This window comes from Balaenoptera physalus, assembly GCF_965194825.1.
Source record: "Balaenoptera physalus genome assembly, chromosome: 2".
Classification (NCBI taxonomy): domain Eukaryota; kingdom Metazoa; phylum Chordata; class Mammalia; order Artiodactyla; family Balaenopteridae; genus Balaenoptera; species Balaenoptera physalus.
This window is the reverse complement of record NC_138883.1, coordinates 73422819-73443938: the sequence shown is the minus strand read 5'-3', so window position 1 is coordinate 73443938 and position 21120 is coordinate 73422819. Positions and strand designations below refer to the sequence as shown.

The window sequence follows — 21120 nt, the reverse complement described above, 5'->3', positions numbered from 1 at the left end:
ATTGTTTTTTGGATCCAGTACAGAAAGCTCGAGACTCTGGTGTAGACATTTGGAGGTGTCCCATTCTCTTCTCCAAAGGAGACAATGCCCTGGGCCATGCCGTTACACACAAGGGGGCCCCCAGAGGCGCCTTGTGGGCAGAGAGAGGAAGGGCTGAGCCGAACCTTCTTCAGGTGTGGTCCTCCGTGCCGCCCCAGGGTGGATGGTCTCTGTTGGGGGCCCTGGCTGATATCAGGGGCTGTTGGTCCTGAGGATTCAGCCTGGCCTTGACAATCTCCCCTTCTCCTCCCCAAGGAAGCCTCTGCCCATATGTGATGGTGGGACAGTCTCCATGCCCCCAGGGAAAAAGGACAGAGACTGGATAGGAGAAAAGGCTGGGGACACAGGGATATGATTAGTTCCCACTGCCCCGGACCCTCACAGCTTGGCTGTGCCCAGGGCTTTGCATGGATAACACTGGGGATCTCACCAGAAAAGAACCCTTCCTCTTTCTTGGGTTCCCTGCACATATCTGGGTGGTAGTGTTGTAATCTTTGTAGCGAGAGATGCATTCCTCATCCCTTTGGACTTCAAGCTCTACCTCCTGCAGTTTCTCCGCCACGGGATTGTTCACGCCCAGGTGCCCCCAGCCGGCCACACTGCACACCATCCCTGGCTTCACCAGCTCCCTTCTCCAGGGCAGCCTGATGGGGCTCACAGCAGCGGTCAGGTAGGCCTTCCTCCTCAGCTGAAGGCAGAGGAAAGGCATTCTAACCTACTTTTGGCCCACAAAGCCCTCAGGGACAGTTGTGGGGTTGCCTTCCTCACTTCCCTGGGACAACTGAAGGGGTCGTACTGGAAGGAGGGACAGGAATGAGGTCATGGGGGATTCAAAACCCCAGGATGAAAGTGTGCAAGAACCAGTGCGGCCACGTGCCCTACCTGCAGTAACATGATAGCGTTGACCCACTTATTATGATCATAGCCTCGGGGGGATGGCTCTTCTCACTGGGATGACCTGCTGGGTCCTCTCCTGCTGGTAGATGTTGTGGTCCCTCAGGGTGACGTTGATTGAGCTGCACCGAGAGCAGAGAGGGAGGTGGAGTCACAGGAAATACAGGCCAGGAGCCGTAAGGAAAGAGCACAGCTTGGGACAGGGCGGGACTGGAGGGGAGAGAATTCTAGGTATGGGACCTGGGGCTGAGCATCTCTGTGCTGTCTGCTTCCTGGCAGCCCGGGCTGGGTGCAAGTTCCTGGAGTCCACTTAGGGTGTTCAGTCCTGCACAGAGCTTGACTGTCTCTAAGGAAAACCAGGAATTTCTCACATCTGCACTCTGGACTCCAGGGTGCAACCTCAGCTTCCTTCCATCCCACCTTTGATCAGTCCCTTCTCTCCATGGGCCACTCGCATTGACCTGTTCCTCTCTCCCCAAAGCTCACCTGTCCTCTGAAGAGCTCTCCTACGTTACTTAGCGGCCCACGTCTGCAGCCCCTGAGAAGAGGGTTCCCTGTGAGGGGTCTACAGAGGGGTGGGGGCCCAGGTGCTGCTCCTCACCTTCCGCAGCAGTGAGCTGCTGTCAGCACGAAGTCCTCACGCACAAGGAGACCCCCACAGATGAAACTTTTCTCTGAAACATGGTACTCAAGAAATGCCATGTAGGGATGAGAGTGAGGCTTGGCCTCATGGCCCCCAGTGATTTTCCCTGGAAGAAAGATTGCAGCCTGCCCGCTGTGCTCATGGAGCCAAAGGCTGGAGAGGGGAGATGGGAGCAGATTTGCTGGTCTTTGAGGGATTTTGACCAGAGTTCAGAAAGTTCCTGGAGATGGACCAGGGCCAGGACACGTATGAGTGGAGCACCTGACCAGAGTTGCTCCAGTGCAGGATGGGACTGGGCCTCTGATGGTGAGGACAGTCACTTACCTGCCTCCCCAGTGGGGGACAGAAGAAGGGCCAGCAGGAGCGGGAGCATCTCTCCAGGAAGGCTGCCCACATCTGAGCTGCCGCTGCTTCCTTCTGGTCTTTTAACCCTGAGTGTCCCCTCTGGTGTTGTGACCTTTATCAAATGAGGTTTCTCTGAAAGTCTCACAGCTCTGTCTGATCAAGTCCTGGGGTCTGAGTGGAGCATGAACTATCAGTCACCACAGAAGGACCCGTAGCTCTCGGCTCAGCACCACCACAGCAGCAGAAAACAAGAAAGGCAGCTCCAAGTAAGGGTAGTTGGAGATGTTGAATCAGCCAATAGCAGGTCCCTGAGCCCTAGCAACCTGGGTCTCATGATGATAGATTCAAGAATATATAAATTTTCTTGGTTGTCTTTAGATCACCAGGGTGATTGTGTATTGAGGCCTCTTTTTTGTGTGAGACTGTGGGAAACATTGGAGATAAGATCTCTTGCTTCTGGTGGAGGAGACAAGCCGTCATGATCAGACAAAGATGGTGAGATCCTTGGTATGGGATGGACAGAATGGTGTGAGAGTGATGCTGAAGAGGGCTTATTCCAGTTATAAAGAACTGAGTGGTTTAAGAACAGCAGCAACGGTGCTTTTACGCACGAATCTGCATTTTGGTCAGGATACAGTGTGGATGGCACCCCTCTGTTCCCCTTGGTGTCAGGAAGGCTTGAATCCTGGAGGCTGAATCAACCGAAGGCTCACTCACACCTACCCAGTGGTTAGTGCTTGCTGTTCGTTGGTTTCTCTTCACCAGGTCCCCTCAAGTAGTCTCAGTTCATGAGATTGTTTGGCTCCCTCACGACACAGTGGTTGGCTTTCCCAGAATGAGCATCTGCTAAAAAAAGAATGAGCCAGGCAGAAGCATCTATTCTACCATATTCCTCTAATTGAAGCAATCAAGAGCCCCCACCAGATTAAAAAGGAAGGGTCATAGACCCCACCTCCCAGCAGGAGGAATGTTGCAGTCATGTAAGGAGAGCGGGTGGGATGGGAGATACACAACGGCGGTCACAGCAAAGCAGAATCTGCCGCACTGCTTTAGGGGTCCGGAGGGTTAGTCAGAGCCATTGAAACCACTGATACGTCTAAGCCTAGGTCAGTGCCTTTGGATAGGTTGGCGTCTGCTCTGTCCAACCCACGTGCACTGAGAATGGAAGAAGTTTGCCTGTCCCCAGAGTTACTCTTTTTAATGAATTACTGATACCACGTGAAGTGAGAATGGATGCCAGGGTGCCAAAGCAGGATTCCCACACCACTAACCAGAGAATTGCATTCTGATGTCCCTGTACCATTTGCTAAACAAATTATCCTGATCATGTCCCCATAACGGAAAAGAAGGAGAGAGTCATGGAATTGAAAATATTGTTGGTTCTAAATATCTTGATCCCAAGTCTCTTAAAAAGCAACAAAACCTTAAAGAAACAAAGCACGCTCTCAGTAGGGATTCTGGCAGGGGAGCCACAGTAAATGAGACCGTGGTGTCCAAGCCAAGCCTGCGTGGGGTGGGAACGTGCCCACTCCAGGCCTCTCTCCTGTGTGGACACACTCCCTACATGGGCTCGGACACCCTGCACTGGGCAGCCTGGATGAGTAATTAGAATACATGTGAGGCAGGGAGTGGATGCCCAAGTGGGTTGAAGAGGGTGTTCAAACAGGGACTGGCTATTAGGTGGTATTGGAGTTCAAGGGAGATTTAAAGGCCTTCATGGAGTCGGGGCGGGGCGGGAGGGGAGTCTGGCGGGATGTGTCAGAGCAGGATAAATAGGGTGAGGTGGGCATTGGTATGAAGGGGCTGCCTGATGTGGATCACCAGAGCCTGGGTTGGGGGAAGCAGGGGAGGCACTTGGAGAAGATGAGTGAGAGATCTGTTATATAAATCTCTGTGGGGATTAATCAAATAAGTCAACATATTAAGCTAATGAGCCAGGTTTCTCACTGTGTGAGGATTAGATGGTATTGGTGGCATCAGTGTTAATTCCCTGGGTTTGATCGTAGGACTGTGGTTTTGTAAGAGTGTCCTTGTTTGTAGGGATTACACTTTAAAGTATTTGGGAAGTTGATGGAGCATCACGTCACTAACTTTACTCGCAAATGGGTCTGGAAGACAAAAGTTTTTGTATTGCAGTGGCAACTTTTCTATAAGCTGGAGATTTTTTCAAAATTAAAAGGAAATCTGTACCTTTCATATATACAAATAATAACCACTTTGAAGATATAACTGGGAAGAAAATCTGTTATAGTAGCAGCAAAAAAAGATGAGGGGCTTAGGAAAACCTTAACCAGAATTGTGAAAAACCTATTTGTGCAAAATGTTAAAGAACTTCTGAAAAACACAAAAACAGACTTTAGAAACAGCAAGATATTCTTAGTTCTCACATATGACAGATCTACACCAAAAAGGTACTGATTCTCCCAAAGCTAATATATAAATGGGATTATAAAAGTAATATATATGATGTGATTTTAAAAAACCCACCCAATTTTTTCACCTGGTGTTACACAAGGTCTGGATTGTTTCTAAAATTTGTGTGGAAAATAAGCATGAAAGAATCACTAGGGAAATTGTCAAAAAGAAAAAGGAATAGTACGGCACAGGGTTAGCCTATCAGATCTTAAGAACGCCTATAAAAATTCTTTCCGAAAAACAGTGTGGTGTTGTATCATGAGCAGAGAGAGAGACTAGTGAAACACAATGGAAAAATTCATAAACATTCACAAGTATATATGGAAATGAAGTTTATAATAAGGTAGAAATTCAAATCATAAGGGAAAAGATGGACTTTTAATAAATGATTTAGGAACAACTGGATAGTCATTTGTTAAGAGATTAAGTTGGAGCAGTATCTCACAGAAACCACCAGAATAAAGTCCAAATAGGTAAGATATTTGTATACTGAAATACACAAAATAAAACCATATATTACCTAGAAATAAACATGGGTAAAGTCCTTTAGAAAGTGAGAGTGGAGAAAGCCTTTCTAGCAATGACTCTAAATTCATACACTTTAAAAGAAAGACTGATAAATAAATTATGATTTGAAAAAATAAATTTTAAAGTTTGTATATCAAAGAAGAGTGTAAGAAAATTCAAATTACATGCAGCAAACTTGTAAAGAATTATTGCAACCTATGTCACAATTAAGGAGCTAATCTAATATTCAAAGATCTCTAAATCCAGAAGAAACAGACCAAAAACCTGATAGAATGGGCAAAAGACCTGAGCATTCACAGTAAAATATATGTAAAAAATAATAAAGAGTCTCAACTTCACTCTTATTCAGATAAATAGAAAAAACAAAAGGAAAAAAAGAAAATAATTATTCTACTCTATCTCATCTCTTGGATGGCCCAAAGTTCTAAAGTTAAACAGCATATACCATGGGTAAGGCTTTTTTTTAATTGGTGTTGCAGGATACATCTTTTTTTCCCACATAAGTTTACTTTCCTCCTATCCATGTCTTTATATTTAAGATGTTTCTCATTAAACAGCACATAGTTGAGTCTTGCATTTTTATCCAGACTAACAATCTCTGTCCTTTGGAGTATTTAATCTAGTTACATTTAATGCAGCTACTGATAGGGTTGGATTAAAGAATATCGTATTGCTATTTGATTTCTATTAATGTGATTTATTCTTTGTTCTTTTGCCCTACTTTTCCTGCTATATTTTGTGGTATCTCATTTTGTCTTCTTTATTGGCTTTTAGTTATATCTCTCTATATTATTTTAGCTATTACTCTAGGATTACAATATGCCTCCTTCACGTATTACAGGCAACCTTGAATTCATGCTATACCACTTCATATATGAACATTGTAATGATATATTTTCATTTGTCTTCCTTCTGACCCTTTGAGTTCTTTTTGTCATACATTTCACCACTATATGCCATAAATACTAAAGCATTTTTTGCCTTAAAGTCAATAATCCATGTAAGAAATTGATATAAATACTTTTCCACTTAGTCACTTTTTAAAAATTAGATTATAGTTGATTTACAATATTATATTAGTTTCAGGTGTCCGTATTTTTACATTTTTATACTCACTATAAAGTTATTATAAAATATTGGCTATATTCCCTGTGTTGTACATTACATCCTTGTATCTTATTTATTTTTATACCTAGTGGTTTTTACCTCTTAGTCTCCTTTCTCTATCTTCTTTCTCCCATTACCCTCTCCCCTCTGGTAACCACTAGCTTTTTTCTCTGTATCTATGAGTCTGTTTGTGTTTTATTACATTCATTCATTTGTTTTATATTTTAGATTCCATGTGTAAGTGAAAATGTACAGTATTTGTCTTTATCTGATTTATTTCACTAAACATAATACCCTCCTGGTCCATCCATGTTGTTGCAAATGGTAAATTTCATTGTTTATTTTATGGCTGAGTATATTCTGTTGTGCATATATATATGCCACATTTTCTCTATGCATGCATCTGTTGATGGACACTGAGATTGATTCCATAGCTTGGCTTCTGTGAACATTGGTATAACTTTTTGAACTAGTTTTTTTTGTTTTCTTCAGATATATAACCAGGAGTGGAATTGCTGAATCACATAGTAGTTCTATTTTTAAGTATTTGAGGAACCTCAGTACTGTTTTCTATACTGGCTTAACCAATTTTTATTCCCACCAACAGGATACCAGTTTTTTCTTTTCAACACATCCTTGCTAACATTTGTTATTTCTTATCTTTTTGACAATAACCATTCTGAGAAGTGTGAGGTGATATCTCACTGTGATTTTGATTTGCATTTACCTGATGATTAGTGATGTTGAACGTCTTTTCATGTATCTGTTGGCCATTTGCATGTCTTCCTTGGAAAAATGTCTATTCAGATGACTGCCCATTAAAAAACTTTTTTTTATTGAAGTATAATTGATTTACAATGTTGTGTTAATTTCTGCTGCACATCAAAATGATTCAGTTATATATATTCTTTTTCATATTCTTTTCCATTATGATTTGTCACAGGATATTGAGTATAGTTCCCTGTGCTCTGCCTATTTTTCAATTGGGTTTTTTTTTTTTTGATAATGAGTTGTGTGAGTTCTTTATATATTTTAGATATTAATTGCTTATCAGATATATCACTTGCAAATACTTTCTCTTATTCAGTAGGTTGCCTTTTGGTTTTGTTGATGGTTTGCTTTGCTGTGCAAAAGCTTTTAAGTTTAATTAGGTCCCATTTGTTTCTTTTTGCTTTTGTTTCCCTTGCCTGAGGAGAAATATCCAAAAAACCCCAATATATTGCTGAGACCCATGCGAAAGAGTGCACTGCCTATGTTTTCTTCTGAGAATTTAATGGTTTAAGGTCTTTAATAAATTTTGAGTTTATTTTTGTATATGGTGTGAGAAAATGTTCCAATTTTACTCTTTCACATGTAGCTGTCCAGTTTTCCTGACACTACTTATTGAAGAGACTGTCTTTTCTCCATTGTATTATCTTGCCTTCTTTGTGGTATATTTATTGACCTTATGTACATGTGTTCACTTCTGGGCTCTCTATTCTGTTCCATTAATCTTTGTGTCTGTTTTTGTGCCAATTTCATACTGTTTTAATTATGGTAGCTTTATGGTATAGTCTGAAGTCAGGGAGGATGATACCTCCAGCTTTGTTCTTTTTCCTCAGCATTTCTTTGGCTATTTGGGGTCCTTTGTTTTTGCATATGAATTTTAGGATTATTTGTTCTAGTTCTGAAAAATGTCATGGGTATTTTTATAGGGATTGCATTAAATCTGTAGATTGCTTTGGGTCATATCTCATTTTAATAATATTAATTATTTCAATCCCTGAACATGTGATATCTTTCCATTTATTCATTCAACTTCCTTCAATCAATGTTTTATAGTTTTTAGAGTATAGATCTTTCACCTTTTTGAGTAAATTTATTCATAGGTATTTTATTTATTTTGATGGGTTGTAATTGGGATTTTTTTCTTTCTATTTCTGAGAGTTCATTACTAGTGTATAAAAAAACCAACAGATTTCCATATATTCATCTTGTATCCTGCAACTTTGCTGAATTCATTTATTACTTGTAACACTTTTTTGGTTTTTTTTTTGGTGGAGTCATTTGAGTTTTCTATATATAATATTATGTCATCTGCAAATAGTGACAGTTTTACTTCTTTCATTCCTATTTGGATGCCTTTATTTCTTTTTATTGTCTGATTGTTGTGGCTAGGACTTCCAATACTATGTTAAATAGAAATTGTGAGTGTGGGCCTTTTTGTCTTGTTCCTAATCTTAGAGGAAAAGCTTTCAGCTTTTCATTGTTGAATATGATGTTAGCTGTGGGTTTGTCATAAATAGCCTTTATTATGTTGAGACATGTTCGCTCTATACCAACTTTGTTGAGAGTTTTTATCATGAATCGATGTTGAATTTTGTCAAATGCTTTATCTGCATCTATTGAGATGATCATGTGATTTTTATTCTTTGTTTTGTTAATGTGGTGTAGGATTGATTGATTTGCAGATAAGGAACCATCCATCTGTCCCTTGAATAAATCCCACTTGATCTTGGTGTATGATCCTTTTAATGTATTGTTGAGGTTGGTTTGTTAATATTTTATTGAGGATTTTTGCATCTATGTAGGTCAGGGATTTTCTTTTTTTGTATTTCCTTCCTTCCTTCCTTCCTTCCTTCCTTCCTTCCTTCCTTCCTTCCTTCCTTCCTTCTTTTCTTCCTTTCTTCCTCCCTCCCTCTCTCCCTTCCTTCCTTCCCTCTCTCTCTGTCTCTCTCTTTCTTTCTTTCTTTCTTTCTTCCTTCCTTCCTTCCTTCCTTCCTTCCTTTCTTTCTTTCTTTCTTTCTTTCTTTCTTTCTTTCTTTCTTTCTTTCTTTCTTCCTTCCTTCCTTCCTTCCTTCCTTCCTTCCTTCCTTCCTTCCTTCCTTCCTTTCTTTCTTTCTTCCTTTCTTTCTTTCTTTCTTCTTTTGTATTTGTCTGGTTTCAGTATCAGAGTAATGTTATCCTCATGGAATGTTTGTGAGTGTTCCCTCTTCATTATTTTGGAATAGTTGAGGAGGATAGGTATTAACTCTTTAAATGTTTGGTAGAATTCCCTTGTCAAGCTGTCTGGTCCCGGACTTCTGTTTACTGGGAGATTCTTGATTTCTGAATCAATTTCAATTCTAGTTATCAGCCTGTTCAGATGATCTATTTCTTCCTGATTCAGTCTTGGAAGATTGTATATCTCTAGGAATTCATCCATTTCTTCTAGGTTGTCCAATTTGTTGGCATATAACTTTTTTGCAGTATTCTCTTATGATTGTTTGTATTTCTGTGGTATCAGTTGTAGCTTCACCTATTTCATTTCTTATTTTATTTATTTGGGTTCTCTCCCTTTTTTTCTTAAAAAGAAAAAAACAAAACACGGGCAGTTTTCAGTATGCTGCCTGGTGTGGGGACTGGGAGCAAGTCTATGCACTCTTCAAGAGTGGAGTCTAGGGAGAGCCCTCCAGTAAGTCCAATGATTTTTAAACCAGCTAATGGGTCTCACCTTTTCAGTGTCAGACCCCAGGGCTCTGGTGCCTAATATGAAGCTCAAACCCCCTCTCTTCACAGTGAGGATCCCTGAGTCTATGACATCCCCTTGTTTTATGGGTCATCACTAGGGATAAAGGTCTTGCCTAGATATCACCTCCTCCTCTTCCCAGACTCCCTGTGTGTGTGTATGTGTGCTTTAATAGCCTTGCTTGCAGAAGAGCTATTCTTCTAGTCTTCAGGTTATTCTCAGCAAGAGTTGCTCTATATTTAGTTGTAGTTTTGATGTGTTCTTGGGGGCAGGTGAGCTCGGGGTCTTCCTACTTCACCATCTTGAGTCCACATTTTACACTTTTATTTTTGTTTTTCCCTTCCTGCTTGCAAATGGGGGAATCATCTTCCTTCAGCCTGAAGACTTCTTTTAGTATTTCTTGCAGTGCAGGTCTGATGGCAACAAATTCTCTTACCTTTGTTTTTCTGAAAATGTCTTCATTTTTGAACAATATTTTCTCTAGACATAGAATTCTAGGTTGAATTCCAGAAATAGGTTGCCTATTTTTTTCTTTCAATCATTTAAAAGTGTTATTTCCCTGCCTTCTGACTTCCATTATTTCTGACAAGAAGCTCGTTGTGATTCTTGTTTCCCCTCAAGTAATGTATCTTCTTTTCCCCTCTGCCTATGGTCAACTGTTTCTCTTTATCTTTGATTTTCATTAATTTGACTATTACCTGCTTAGATGTGATTTTCTTTGTCTTATCTGATTAACACATGTTCATTGAGCCTCTTGACTCTGAATAAGAAATGTAGTCTAGCAATATGCCTCTGGAAAGAAAGGAAACTTTTGCTGAACTTTTTTCATAGAGAAATGTGTTTGTTGGCCAAAAGGGTATTGTGTGGGATACCAAGACAGGAAATAAACCCTGGAAGTTCTGCAAGTCTACAGTGAGTGCTATTGGCAGAAGTATGGTCATGGGCAGGGAAGGCAGAGCCATCCCTGTTCCAATGCACATTCCCAAGAGGAATTAGCAAGAACTTGCATCCCTTTAGGTCTCTCGCCCCAGAGCTGGCTTGGCAGTTCTCTCTCCAACCACACTGGGACCTGAGTCTTCTTGTGGGTCTGGAGGGCAAGAGGGGTGATGGGAGAGGGTCTTGGTGAGTAGAGGCATTTCATTAGAGGTCATTGCAGAGATGTTTTACTGCATTTCATTTTTTATTTCCATTACAGAGATCTTTAAGCAAGGCAACAATTGTTTCCTTGAAGGTGGGGGACAGAGGATACTTCTAAGGACAAGAAGATTTGAAGGAATCAGCATGTTTCAGGTACTTACCTGCCTCCATCCACGTGTGCCCATGAGCAGACAGACCAGCTCACCAGGAAGGTGTTTTGAATACTTGTCAGAGAATGGCTGCCACGGGAGCCCAGAGGCTTGCTCTCCGGGGAGGTAGGTGTCTGAGCAGAGGCTCATGTCTTGTCCAAGGATGCCAGGAAGTCATCACAAGGGCAGGAGTTAGAAAACATGGAAGGCCTCTTGCTGGCTTGGCTGTCAGGGAGCCTGGCTCAGTCCAGGCTCTGTCCTAACTCTATGGTGCCTCCAGTTGGTCACTACCCCCTCCTGGGACTTTGTCTCCCTCATCTCTCAAAGGAGAATGAGGGTCTGCAACAAAGATTCTTAAACCTGTTTTAAATCATAGAACCATTTCCTCAAAATAAATGTAATACTTGAGCTGAACATGTATGTGGCTGGGCAACTTTTTAAAATGCTGTTTTTGTTTTGTTTCTACATTTTCCTTTTTGTCTTTTTCAATCAAGGAGCCAGGTCCTTAGTATGCTTTAGGGTTTTTTTCAGCTCTAAATCAGAAGCTGTGTGACATCACTGCTCTTCCTTTGTAAAAGTGCCCAGGTCATTAGGAGATTACGTTGCTGCATGCTTTGTGCACAAAAAGATGGGAAACGGCATGCTTTTGAGGGTTACGTGATCCCAGAGTATTGACCCCATGCCGCAGAGGAGCATGGTGTGTTTTGGGGGCAGGATGGCACCATCACAGAGCTAGAACTGACGCTCACCTCCCAGGCAGTGCTGCATAGCGGTGCAAGACCTTGGATGGATGGCTGCTGGGAGTGTCTGGCGAGGTGAGCCCAGCACAGGGAGATCCTTGCTCAGCAAAAAATCACATACTCTACATGGTGGCCTCCAAGGCTTTCCTTCCTAAGTCTGAAAAGTCTAGGTCGTCTTGGACTGTGTGGATGCAGCAGTAACCGTGATGGCCTAAAGAGCAGAGACGCTTCTCCATTTGTCCAGACCACATGGGCCTCCCTGATTCCAGTTTCATCTGCACAAGCAGGAGCTTGCAGTCATGACAGGGATAATGTTTTTGGTCCATCCAACAGGATGAGCGTGTAGACTCAGATTCTGATTTCCTTCAAACAAATACTTCCTATGGGTTTCCCTACCATCTGAATGTGTGCAATGACACTCCTACCTGCTACTTTTAGAGTAAAAGAAATAAGGTTGCCCTCGTTCCTTCTTCCTCCCTCCCTGCTACCCTCTCCCCTAGGGGACAAGGATGCTCCAGTGAGCAGAGCAGGATCTTCACATCTAGAAAACAAATGACTTGTTCTAGAGTCACATGTAATAACACTTCTACAGAGTGTAACCAGCAATAAAAATAAACACAAATGCTTTATCCCTGTGGGCTGCCCACAGGGATAAAGAGATCTAGGCCCCTCAGGTGGAATCATGTGAAGGTGGGAAGGGAGATAACAGATTCAGATGAAAGTCAACACTGTCAGTTCCACCTGCGCTCAGATGATAGAACCTGTGTTACAGAGTCCAAACTTGCTCTGCTTGCTGCATGATGGGCCAATAAATCAGAGACGAGGTATTGAGGCAAGGTATAGGACTTTATTTGCAAAGCTGGCAGACCAAGAAGATGGCCGACTAAAGTCTCAAAACTAACCATCTTATCTTGGTTTGGATGCCAGTTTCTTTTATAGAATAGAGATGGGAGAGGAGATGAGGAAGTAAGGTAAAAAGGCCATAAGATTGGCAAATGTCCCCTGGAATGGCCAGCCTTCGGGAGGGGATGTGCTAATTTCTTTCCTCGGGGAGGCGATGTGATAGTTTCTTCTTTCTTAATAAATAAATTTATTTATTTATTTATTTTCATTCATTCATTCATTTTTGGCTGCGTTGGGTCTTCGTTGCTGCACACAGGCTTTCTCTAGTTGTGGCAAGCGGGGGCTACTCTTCGTTGTGGTGCACAGGCTTCTCATTGTGGTGGCTTCTCTTGTTGTGGAGCATGGGCTCTAGGTGCATGGGCTTCAGTAGTTGTGGCACGTGGGCTCAGTAGTTGTGGCTTGTAGGCTCTAGAGCGCAGGCTCAGTAGTTGTGGTGCACGGGCTTAGTTGCTCCGTGGCATGTGGGATCTTCCTGGACCAGGGCTCGAACCCATGTCTCCTGCATTGGCAGGTGGATTCTTAACCACTGTGCCACCAGGGAAGTCCAATTTCTTTTTTCTTGCAACCATCCAAAGGTGGACAGGGTCAGGATGTTTCCCTGAACAAAGGCACTTTCGTTTAACATTCAGGCAGAGAGGCAGGGTTCCCTGAGGCAGGCCATTGTGTATAGACAGTATCCTTTTAGTGAACAAAAGCAACGGAAAGCAAAGGTTAAAGTAAAAGAAACAGATCCAACATGTAGTCAGATTTGGCTCTTCTCTGTTACACCTATCTTATGTCCACTGTACAACCCCAGTGTCTGGCACTTAGTAGGTGCTCAATCAGTGCGTGTGCTGATTGATGAAAAACATCGTGCTTTTCAGTCCTACTAAAGACAGGAGCCCTTTCTAACTCAAAAGGTCCCAGGTAACCAGCAGGGAATCTTAGCCTAGAGGCCAGCAGTGACTAAAGGGACAGGCTGAAAGGGACTCAGGCTACTGAGTGACCAGGTGGCCAGTGGACCCTGAACACATGGGGGGCACTGGGCTGGATGAGGGGATTGAGCTGGCCCTGCCCAGGAGAGAGATGCGGCCAAGGGTTCTGGACAGACATCCCTCATGGGCCCTGCCTGGTGCCAGCACAGGCCTGGTCCCTCTGATACCCCTCTCTGCCAGGGCATGAGCTGGGTTGGCATCTCCGTGGTGATGCCCTGCTGGAACCCCAGGGTGCTCAGGGTGTCCTGGGTGGGAAGGAGATGAGGAAGGGGTCAGCTCAGATCAGTGCGGTCTGGAGGGCACAGGAGTCGGTGGGCTCTGAGAACTCGTGGTGGTGAGCAGGGAGGGACAAGCGGCAGCCTGGGGCCTGGAGGCAGAGCTGGTCCGTGAGCTCCGAGGAGGGCTGGGAGGACGCCCAGCCTAGGTGAGAATGAGGAGCTTCTCCAGAGACCCACCCCTGCTCTGCGCCAGCTTCCCTGGCTGTGGGACAGAAACGTCTGCTCAGGAAGGCGCCTCCCCTCCCCAGTGGTGGGGCTCTTTCCTGGAGCTGCAGCCCCAGGCTGTGCCTGCTTGGTGTCCAGGACCCATGGTGCGATCCCCTCCTCTCCGCCATGTAACACAGGGCAAGGAGCCAAGAAGCTCACCCTGAGCCCCAGGACCAGAGAGGTTCATGTTTTCTCCTGATGGCGCTCAGCTTCAGCCCTGGCAGGAGGGCAGGCCCTGAAAGACAGGTGTGGGTATGCACGACCTGGGTAACAGCTTTGCATGGGGTTTATGGGAAGAGATGGCGGGAGGGGGAAGAGGTGGAAGCAGAAAACAGCAAAATTTTGTCGTTGGCTTTCAAAATATAGAGTGGGTGCCTATGAAGAAGGGTCAATGAGTAAACGAGAAACCAGCCCTTCCTGCTCAGCTGAGAGACATTTATTCAGCTGCTGATACCCCCAACCCCCCAGTGTGATTCTGGATCAGCTCCAGGGAAGAAGGTCTGGTTCCGCAGTCAGAGGGTTTTCATGGTTTTCTTTATCCAGGGCAGGAAACTTGAGACTTTGGTGCAGGCCCGTGGAGGTGACCCATTTTTTTGTCCATAGGAGACAATGCCCTGGGCCACATTGTTACACACCAGCGGGCCCCCGGAGTCCCCCTGCGGACAGAGAAGGGGAAGGAATGAGCCAGGTCTCCTCCTGGTCCTGTCCCCCCTGCCGTCCCAAGCCCCCTCTCGGGGGAGGCCACCTTGCATGGCCTCCAGGTAGGAGATCAGAGGGCAGGGCAGGCCCCCCTGGTCCCCTCGGCTGCCAAGCCCTGACCCTGGACATTGTCACAGCTTCACTTCACCAGGTGGCAGCTCCCCCTCCTCCCCCAGGTCTCAGATCCTTTCTCTGTCAAGACGCTGTGGGACTGTTGGTTCCAAGCTGCTGTTCAAGGACATGGAAGCAGGTTGGTGGGCTGACACTCATCAGGGAGGATGAGCTCATTAAGCCAGGTGGGTTCCAGTCCTGAGGAGGCACCTGGTTTTAACTGCACACACTCAGGAAGCCCAGTTTTCTAACACCTGTGCCTCAGTGTGTTGCAAATTCCCCCTCTGAAGGAGCACCAGGTTTAGATTCACCACAGGTCTTTTGTAGGCGTACAGGGGCCCTAGGCACTCCCAGCTCCGGCTGTTCCCCCTTCTCTTCCTGGAGAGAAAGGTCCCAGCTTAGAGGGTGGGGCAGTTCCCACACTGCTTGGGTCCCCTGGTCCCAGATCTTCTGCAAACACGCGTCTCCCCAGAGCCAAGCAAGGTAGGTGGTCATACTCACTCTAAAGGAAGCTTTGTTTTCCTTTGGGTCCCCCACACACAGCTGAATGGCGTTGTTGTAATAATTGCGTAAGTGGGATTCACACTTTTGATCCTCCTGTATGGTCAGCTTTACCTCCTGCAGTGTGTCTGAGTACGTGCCCATAGCGACCTGCCCCCAGCCGGCTACACTGCACACCTGTCCTGGCTTCACCCGGGCCTTGCCCCTGGGCAGGCTGAGGGGTCTCACGGCTGCAGTCTGCTTGGCCTTTCTCTCCAGCTGATGGGAAGAGGCAAGAGAGTCCAGCTCAGCCAGTGGTCCCCAGGCCTGGACATGGCAATGATGCTGCAGTGTCTTCCCTCTCACCTGAGCCACAGGGACTGGTCAGGCAGCCAGGTGGGAGGGAGGAAAGGGATGCATGGCGGTGGGAGGGGAAATGATCTGTTTCCAGGAGGGCAGGAGAAGCAAGGAGGTTTACCTTTAGTAACATGATGTCATTGGAGTAGTTCTTTTTATTATAGTCTGGGTGGGGGATGGCTTTTCTCACCGGGATGACCTGCTGGGTCCTCTCCCGAACCTTGATGTTGTGGGCCCCCAGGGTGACGTTGACTGAGCTGCACAGAGAGCAGAGCAGGAGGTGGAGTTACAGGAGATACAGCACAGGAGCCGTGAAGGGCAGGTGACACCAGGGCAGGGCTGCAGCTGAGGGGAAATGCAGGCAACAGGAGGGCCCCAGGGGCTGAGCTGCCTGTGCCCTCTGTTTCCTGGCAGCCAAGGTCGGATTCTGGAGCCATTGGTAAGGGCACAGTGGCTCCCAAGGGTCAGTTAGCCCCAGGAAAACATGTGAAATTGCATTAGTTTGCATTCTGATACCAAGGCATGCCCTATCTCTAGTCTCTCTTACTTCAGCAGTGCCTCTGGCACTGACCTGCCCCACCCCCCTGCCCTCTTTCTCACCCAACCCTCCCAGCTCAAGTGTTCCTAGGAGCCTGGTTGCTTCCGGAGAAAAAGGCAGGGCTCCCTGCCAGGGGTTCTCAGGAGGGTGCGGGCTACTTTCGGCTCCTCACCTTCCCCAGCAGTGAGCGGCTGTCAGCACAAAGTCCTCTCGAATCAGGAACCCACCGCACCTTTTGCGGTCATCCTGGTCCCAGATCTGAAGAAACGCCATGTAGGGGCGGGAGTGGCGCTTGGCCTCATGGCCCCCGATGATCTCCCCTGAAGGAAAAGACTGTTCTGCTGTGTGCAACCACTGACTGCACCTGGCAGGCATCGGCTTGTTGCTCAGAACTGCTGGGCACTGCAGGTCCAGCCTGGCCTGAGGTTGGGGGTGTGAGGGGCCTCAACGTCCTCTTCTAGAAAAGGGAAGAGCAGCAGTCTGGGTCTGTGAAACTGTCTTCCACACATAGTTGGAGGTGAGCCTACCTGTCTTAGGTACAGCAAAGTCCTAGAGGCTTCTGAACATTCCTCTCCTGACTATGCTTTGTTTCAAAGAGTTTCTAAGGGCCCTGTCATCCCGTGATGTCTAGGATAACCTTGCTTTCCAGTGCTCAGGACTTTAGAGTAGGGATCTAGATGTCGTCATAGCCTATTTCCCAGGGCCTGACATGTAGTAAGTGCCCAATAAGCATTTGTTGACTACATGAAGGAATGACCACCCCCCTGCCCATCCCCCCACTGACACACACACAAAATGGGCCTCTGGAAGGGGGTTGTTGGTAGGACCAATGCTGGTGGGATTCTGGAGAGGAGAGAAGTTCTGGTCTGCCCAACAGTGGCTTCATTCTTGAGAGAGGGGAGCCACGAATGGCTTAGGAAGAAAAGCAGAGTTGGGGAAAGGGACTGAGGAGCCTGGGGATTGAGCAAAGGCAACAGCACCAACTCCGAGGTCTGCTGAGCAGTTGCTAAGGGAACACCTGTCTCATCCTAGATGCAGAAGCCAGGCCCACTCTGCCCTCTTCAGGGGAATTGATTATTTTCTCTTTTCCAGTTTCCGACCCTCTGCCATCACTTCTAGGAAAGTTCGACTTTCCACACAGCAAAGGTAGGGCTGGAGGAGGGGATAGTACCCACTGGCTTTTCTTGAGAACAGCCTTTGCTCTGTCACTCCTGCTGGTGGCATATCCAGCATCATACTTGGGGGTATGAGGTGGGACGGGAGCTGGTGTTCAGAATGTTCCCGGTGGATAGACGGATCAGGGATGTGCAGAAGGGGCAGGTGAGCGGTGCCAACTGGGGTAAGAGGTTGGGCCTCTGAGGGTGGGGATGGTCACTCACCTGCCTTTGCCCTGGGAGGCAGTAAAAAGGCCAACAGGAGCAGGAGCAGGAGTGGCTGCATCTTTCCAGGAAGGCTGCCCAGGTCGGAGCTGCTGGCGCTTCCTCCTTGCTCTCTTTTTAGCCCCCGCAGGAGAGGAAGGAGGTGCAAGTGGGCTCAGTGACCTCTTGTTCCCCTCTGGTTTTGTGACGCTTCATCCTAGAAGGCTTTCTATGAAAGCTGCCTCACCCCCACTCTGTCTACCTGATGACGTTCTCTGGGTGGTTGTGTGAGAAACATGCAGTGACCACACGGGTACCCACAGATGATGACTCAGAGCAGACCACTTGTTCCAGCCTAGAGCAGGAACCCAAGAATACAGGGCGGGGACCGTAGGATGTGGTATTGACCAGTAGATGTCCTGGAGCCCAGAAACCTGAGTCCTCAGTGGTTGAACCACCGAGGCCTCATTTCCATGCTGCTAAGTCCACAGGATGATTTCTTTAGCAGGTGTGAGTTTAGGCTCTTCTGTATGCTATGACCAAACATACTGCACATGTCTCCTTCCCTTAGAGAGCTTGACTGTCTGGTGGAAGAGAAAGAAACATATGTGACCAGAGTGCAACTCTGGAAGGGCTGTGGTTGAGGGATGCACAGGACAATAACAGAGCATGGCCACCATGTACTAAATCTATATAGGCACCCATTCATCACCTTAGCTTCCTTTCTAGGGGACTTTTAACATCTTTTTTTTTTTGAATTACAAATGCTCAGAGTGATAGAGTCCATCTCTCTTGCTAATGTTTGGAAACAAACGTTCTGCACTTGGCATTTATTGGCCTAAATTCATGAATCACTCTGACCCTAGAAATTGAATCCAGGGATGATTTAAGCCTAGGTCACTCCTACTTTGGATAGGCTGGGGTCAGTTTCACCCAAACCACATGAACTGAGACAGAGAAAAGGCTGGTTCGCCAAAGGAAGTTCAAATTACTAAGTTGCCTATACCATGTGAAGTGGGAAAGCATGCTGGGTGACCAAAGACCAGTAATTGTCCTTTTAGTATTCTCTGTGCTGTGTGCAGAAAGCCACACTTCTGATACAGCAGGCCTGGCACATTATAGGATGACATTGACTGAACAAACTCTGCTAATGATCTTGCTGAAATGGAAATGAAGGACCATTCTTTCTAAATAGCCCAAGCCCAGTTCTGTTCAAGAACAACAAAGAATCTCTCAGTGATTAGAGTCTGGTGATTTAAGGTTCCATCTTTACATTTCGGTACTTTACAAATTTTCTATGAGGAATATTATGCATCAAAAGACATAATTCCAGGGTAAATATCCTCCTTATCAAACCAAATACATTTATCAAGCCTCTACATTTTTGAACTTAGCTTGCCCAGTGGTAGAAATTTTAAAAATAAAATTAGTTTTTATATTTTAGCGGTAGTATATGTTATTAAGAAAATTAGAGAGACTTCCATGGTGGCGCAGTGGTTAAGAATCCGCCTGCCAATGCAGGGGACACGGGTTCGAGCCCTGGTCTGGGAAGATCCCACATGCTGCGGAGCAACTAAGCCTGTGCACCACAACTACTGAGCCTGTGCTATACAGCCTGTGAGCCACAAATACTGAGCCCGCATGATGCAACTACTGAAGCCCATGTGCCTAGAGCCCGTGCTCTGCAACAGAGAACCCACCGCAATGAGAAACCCACGCACCGCAACAAAGAGTAGCCCCGGCTCGTCGCAACTACAGAAAGCCCACGCACATAGACTGGCTGAATGGATACAAAAACAAGACCCGTATATATGCTGTCTACAAGAGACCCACTTCAGACCTAGGGACACATACAGACTGAAAGTGAGGGGATGGAAAAAGATATTCCATACAAATGGAAATCAAAAGAAAGCTTGAGTAGCAATCTCCTATCAGACAAAATAGACTTTAAAATAAAGACTATTACGAGAGACAAAGAAGGACACTACATAATGATCAAGGGATCAATCCAAGAAGAAGATATAACAATTGTAAATATTTATGCACCCAACATAGGAGCACCTCAAAACATAAGGCAAGTGCTAACAGCCATATAAGGGGAAATTGACAGTAATACAATCATAGTAGGGGACTTTAACACCCCACTTTCACCAATGGACAGATCATCCAAAATGAAAATAAATAAGGAAATGCAAGCTTTAAATGATACATTAAACAAGATGGACTTAATTGATATTTATAGGACATTCCCTCCAAAAACAACAGAATACACTTTCTTCTGAAGTGCTCATGGAACATTCTCCAGGGCAGATCATATCTTGGGTCACAAATCAAGCCTTGGTAAATTTAAGAAAATTGAAATCATATCAAGTATCTTTTCCAACCACAATGCTATGAGACTAGATATCAATTACAGGAAAAAATCTGGAAAAAAATACAGACATAAGGAGGCTAAACAATACACTACTAAATAACCAAGAGGTCACTGAAGAAATCAACAAGGAAATAAAAAAATACCTAGAAACAAATGACAAGGAAAACATGACAACCCAAAACCTATAGGATGCAGCAAAAGCGATTCTAAGAGGGAAGTTTATAGCAATACAATCCTACCTTAAGAAAAAAGAAACAACTCAAATAAGCAACCTAACTTTACACTTAAAGCAATTAGAGAAAGAAGAACAAAAAACCCCCACAGTTAGCAGAAGGAAAGAAATCATAAAGATCAGATCAGAAATAAATGAAAAAGAAATGAAGTAAACAGTAACAAAGATCAATAAAACTAAAAGCTGGTTCTTTGAGAAGATAAAAAAAATTGATAAACCATTAGCCAGACTCATCAAGAAAAAAACGGAGAAGACTCAAATCAATAGAATTAGAAATGATAAAGGAGAAGTAACAACGGACACTGCAGAAATACATAGGATCATGAGAAATTACTACAAGCAACTATATGTTAATAAAATGGACAACCTGGAAGAAATGGACAAATTCTTAAAAGAGCAAAACCTTCCAAGACAGAACCAGGAAGAAACAGAAAATATGAACAGACCAACCACAAGCACTGAAATTGAAACTGCCATTAAAAATCTTCCAACAAACAAAAGCCCAGGACCAGATGGCTTCACAAGCGAATTCTATCAAACATTTAGAGAAGAGTTAACACACAACCTTCTCAAAATATTCCAAAAAGTTGCAAGGGAAAGAACACTCCCAAACTCATTCTATGAGGCCACCATCACCCTGATACCAAAACCAGACAAAGATGTCACAGAGAAAGAAAACTACAGGCCAATATCACTGATGAACATAGATGCAAAAATCCTCAACAAAATACTAGCAAACAGAATCCAACAGCACATTAAAAGGATCATACACCATGATCAAGTGAGGTTTATCCCAGGAATGCAAGGATTCTTTGATATACGCAAATCAATCAACGTGATAAACCATGTTAACAAATTGAAGAAGAAAAACCACATGGTCATCTCAATAGATACAGAAAAAGCTTTCGACAAAATTCAACACCAATTTATGGTAAAAACCCTCCAGAAAGTAGACACAGAGCAAACTTACCTCAACATAATAAAGGTCATATATGACAAACCCACAGCCAACATCGTTCTCAATGGTGAAAACTGAAACCATTTTCTCTAAGATCAGGAACAAGACAAGGTTGTCCACTCTCACCACGATTATTGAACATAGTTTTGGAAGTTTTAACCACAGCA

The 21120-nt window shown here is 44.8% G+C and overlaps 2 protein-coding genes across 2 annotated transcripts in view; both read right to left on the bottom strand.

Moving 5' to 3' along the window:
* The window catches only part of LOC309654699 (uncharacterized protein), a 55107-nt gene extending 34646 nt beyond the window's left edge, over positions 1 to 20461 (bottom strand). The window contains 9 exon segments of the mRNA XM_082449109.1: positions 22 to 130; positions 508 to 727; positions 13529 to 13606; positions 14362 to 14502; positions 15158 to 15415; positions 15615 to 15750; positions 16204 to 16351; positions 17411 to 17537; positions 17540 to 20461. Coding sequence (XP_082305235.1) covers positions 22 to 130; positions 508 to 727; positions 13529 to 13606; positions 14362 to 14502; positions 15158 to 15415; positions 15615 to 15750; positions 16204 to 16351; positions 17411 to 17537; positions 17540 to 17605 — 1283 coding nt within the window. The 5' untranslated portion in view covers positions 17606 to 20461.
* On the bottom strand, positions 560 to 10646 carry LOC309655143 (mast cell protease 3-like). Its single transcript, XM_082450053.1, has 2 exons — positions 1535 to 10646; positions 560 to 1055 (listed from the first exon to the last, which is right to left on the bottom strand). Exons 1-2 carry the CDS (start codon positions 1633 to 1635, stop codon positions 959 to 961), a joined length of 198 nt encoding a protein of 65 aa, XP_082306179.1. The 5' UTR covers positions 1636 to 10646; the 3' UTR covers positions 560 to 958.
* Positions 20462 to 21120: the final 659 nt, after the last annotated feature.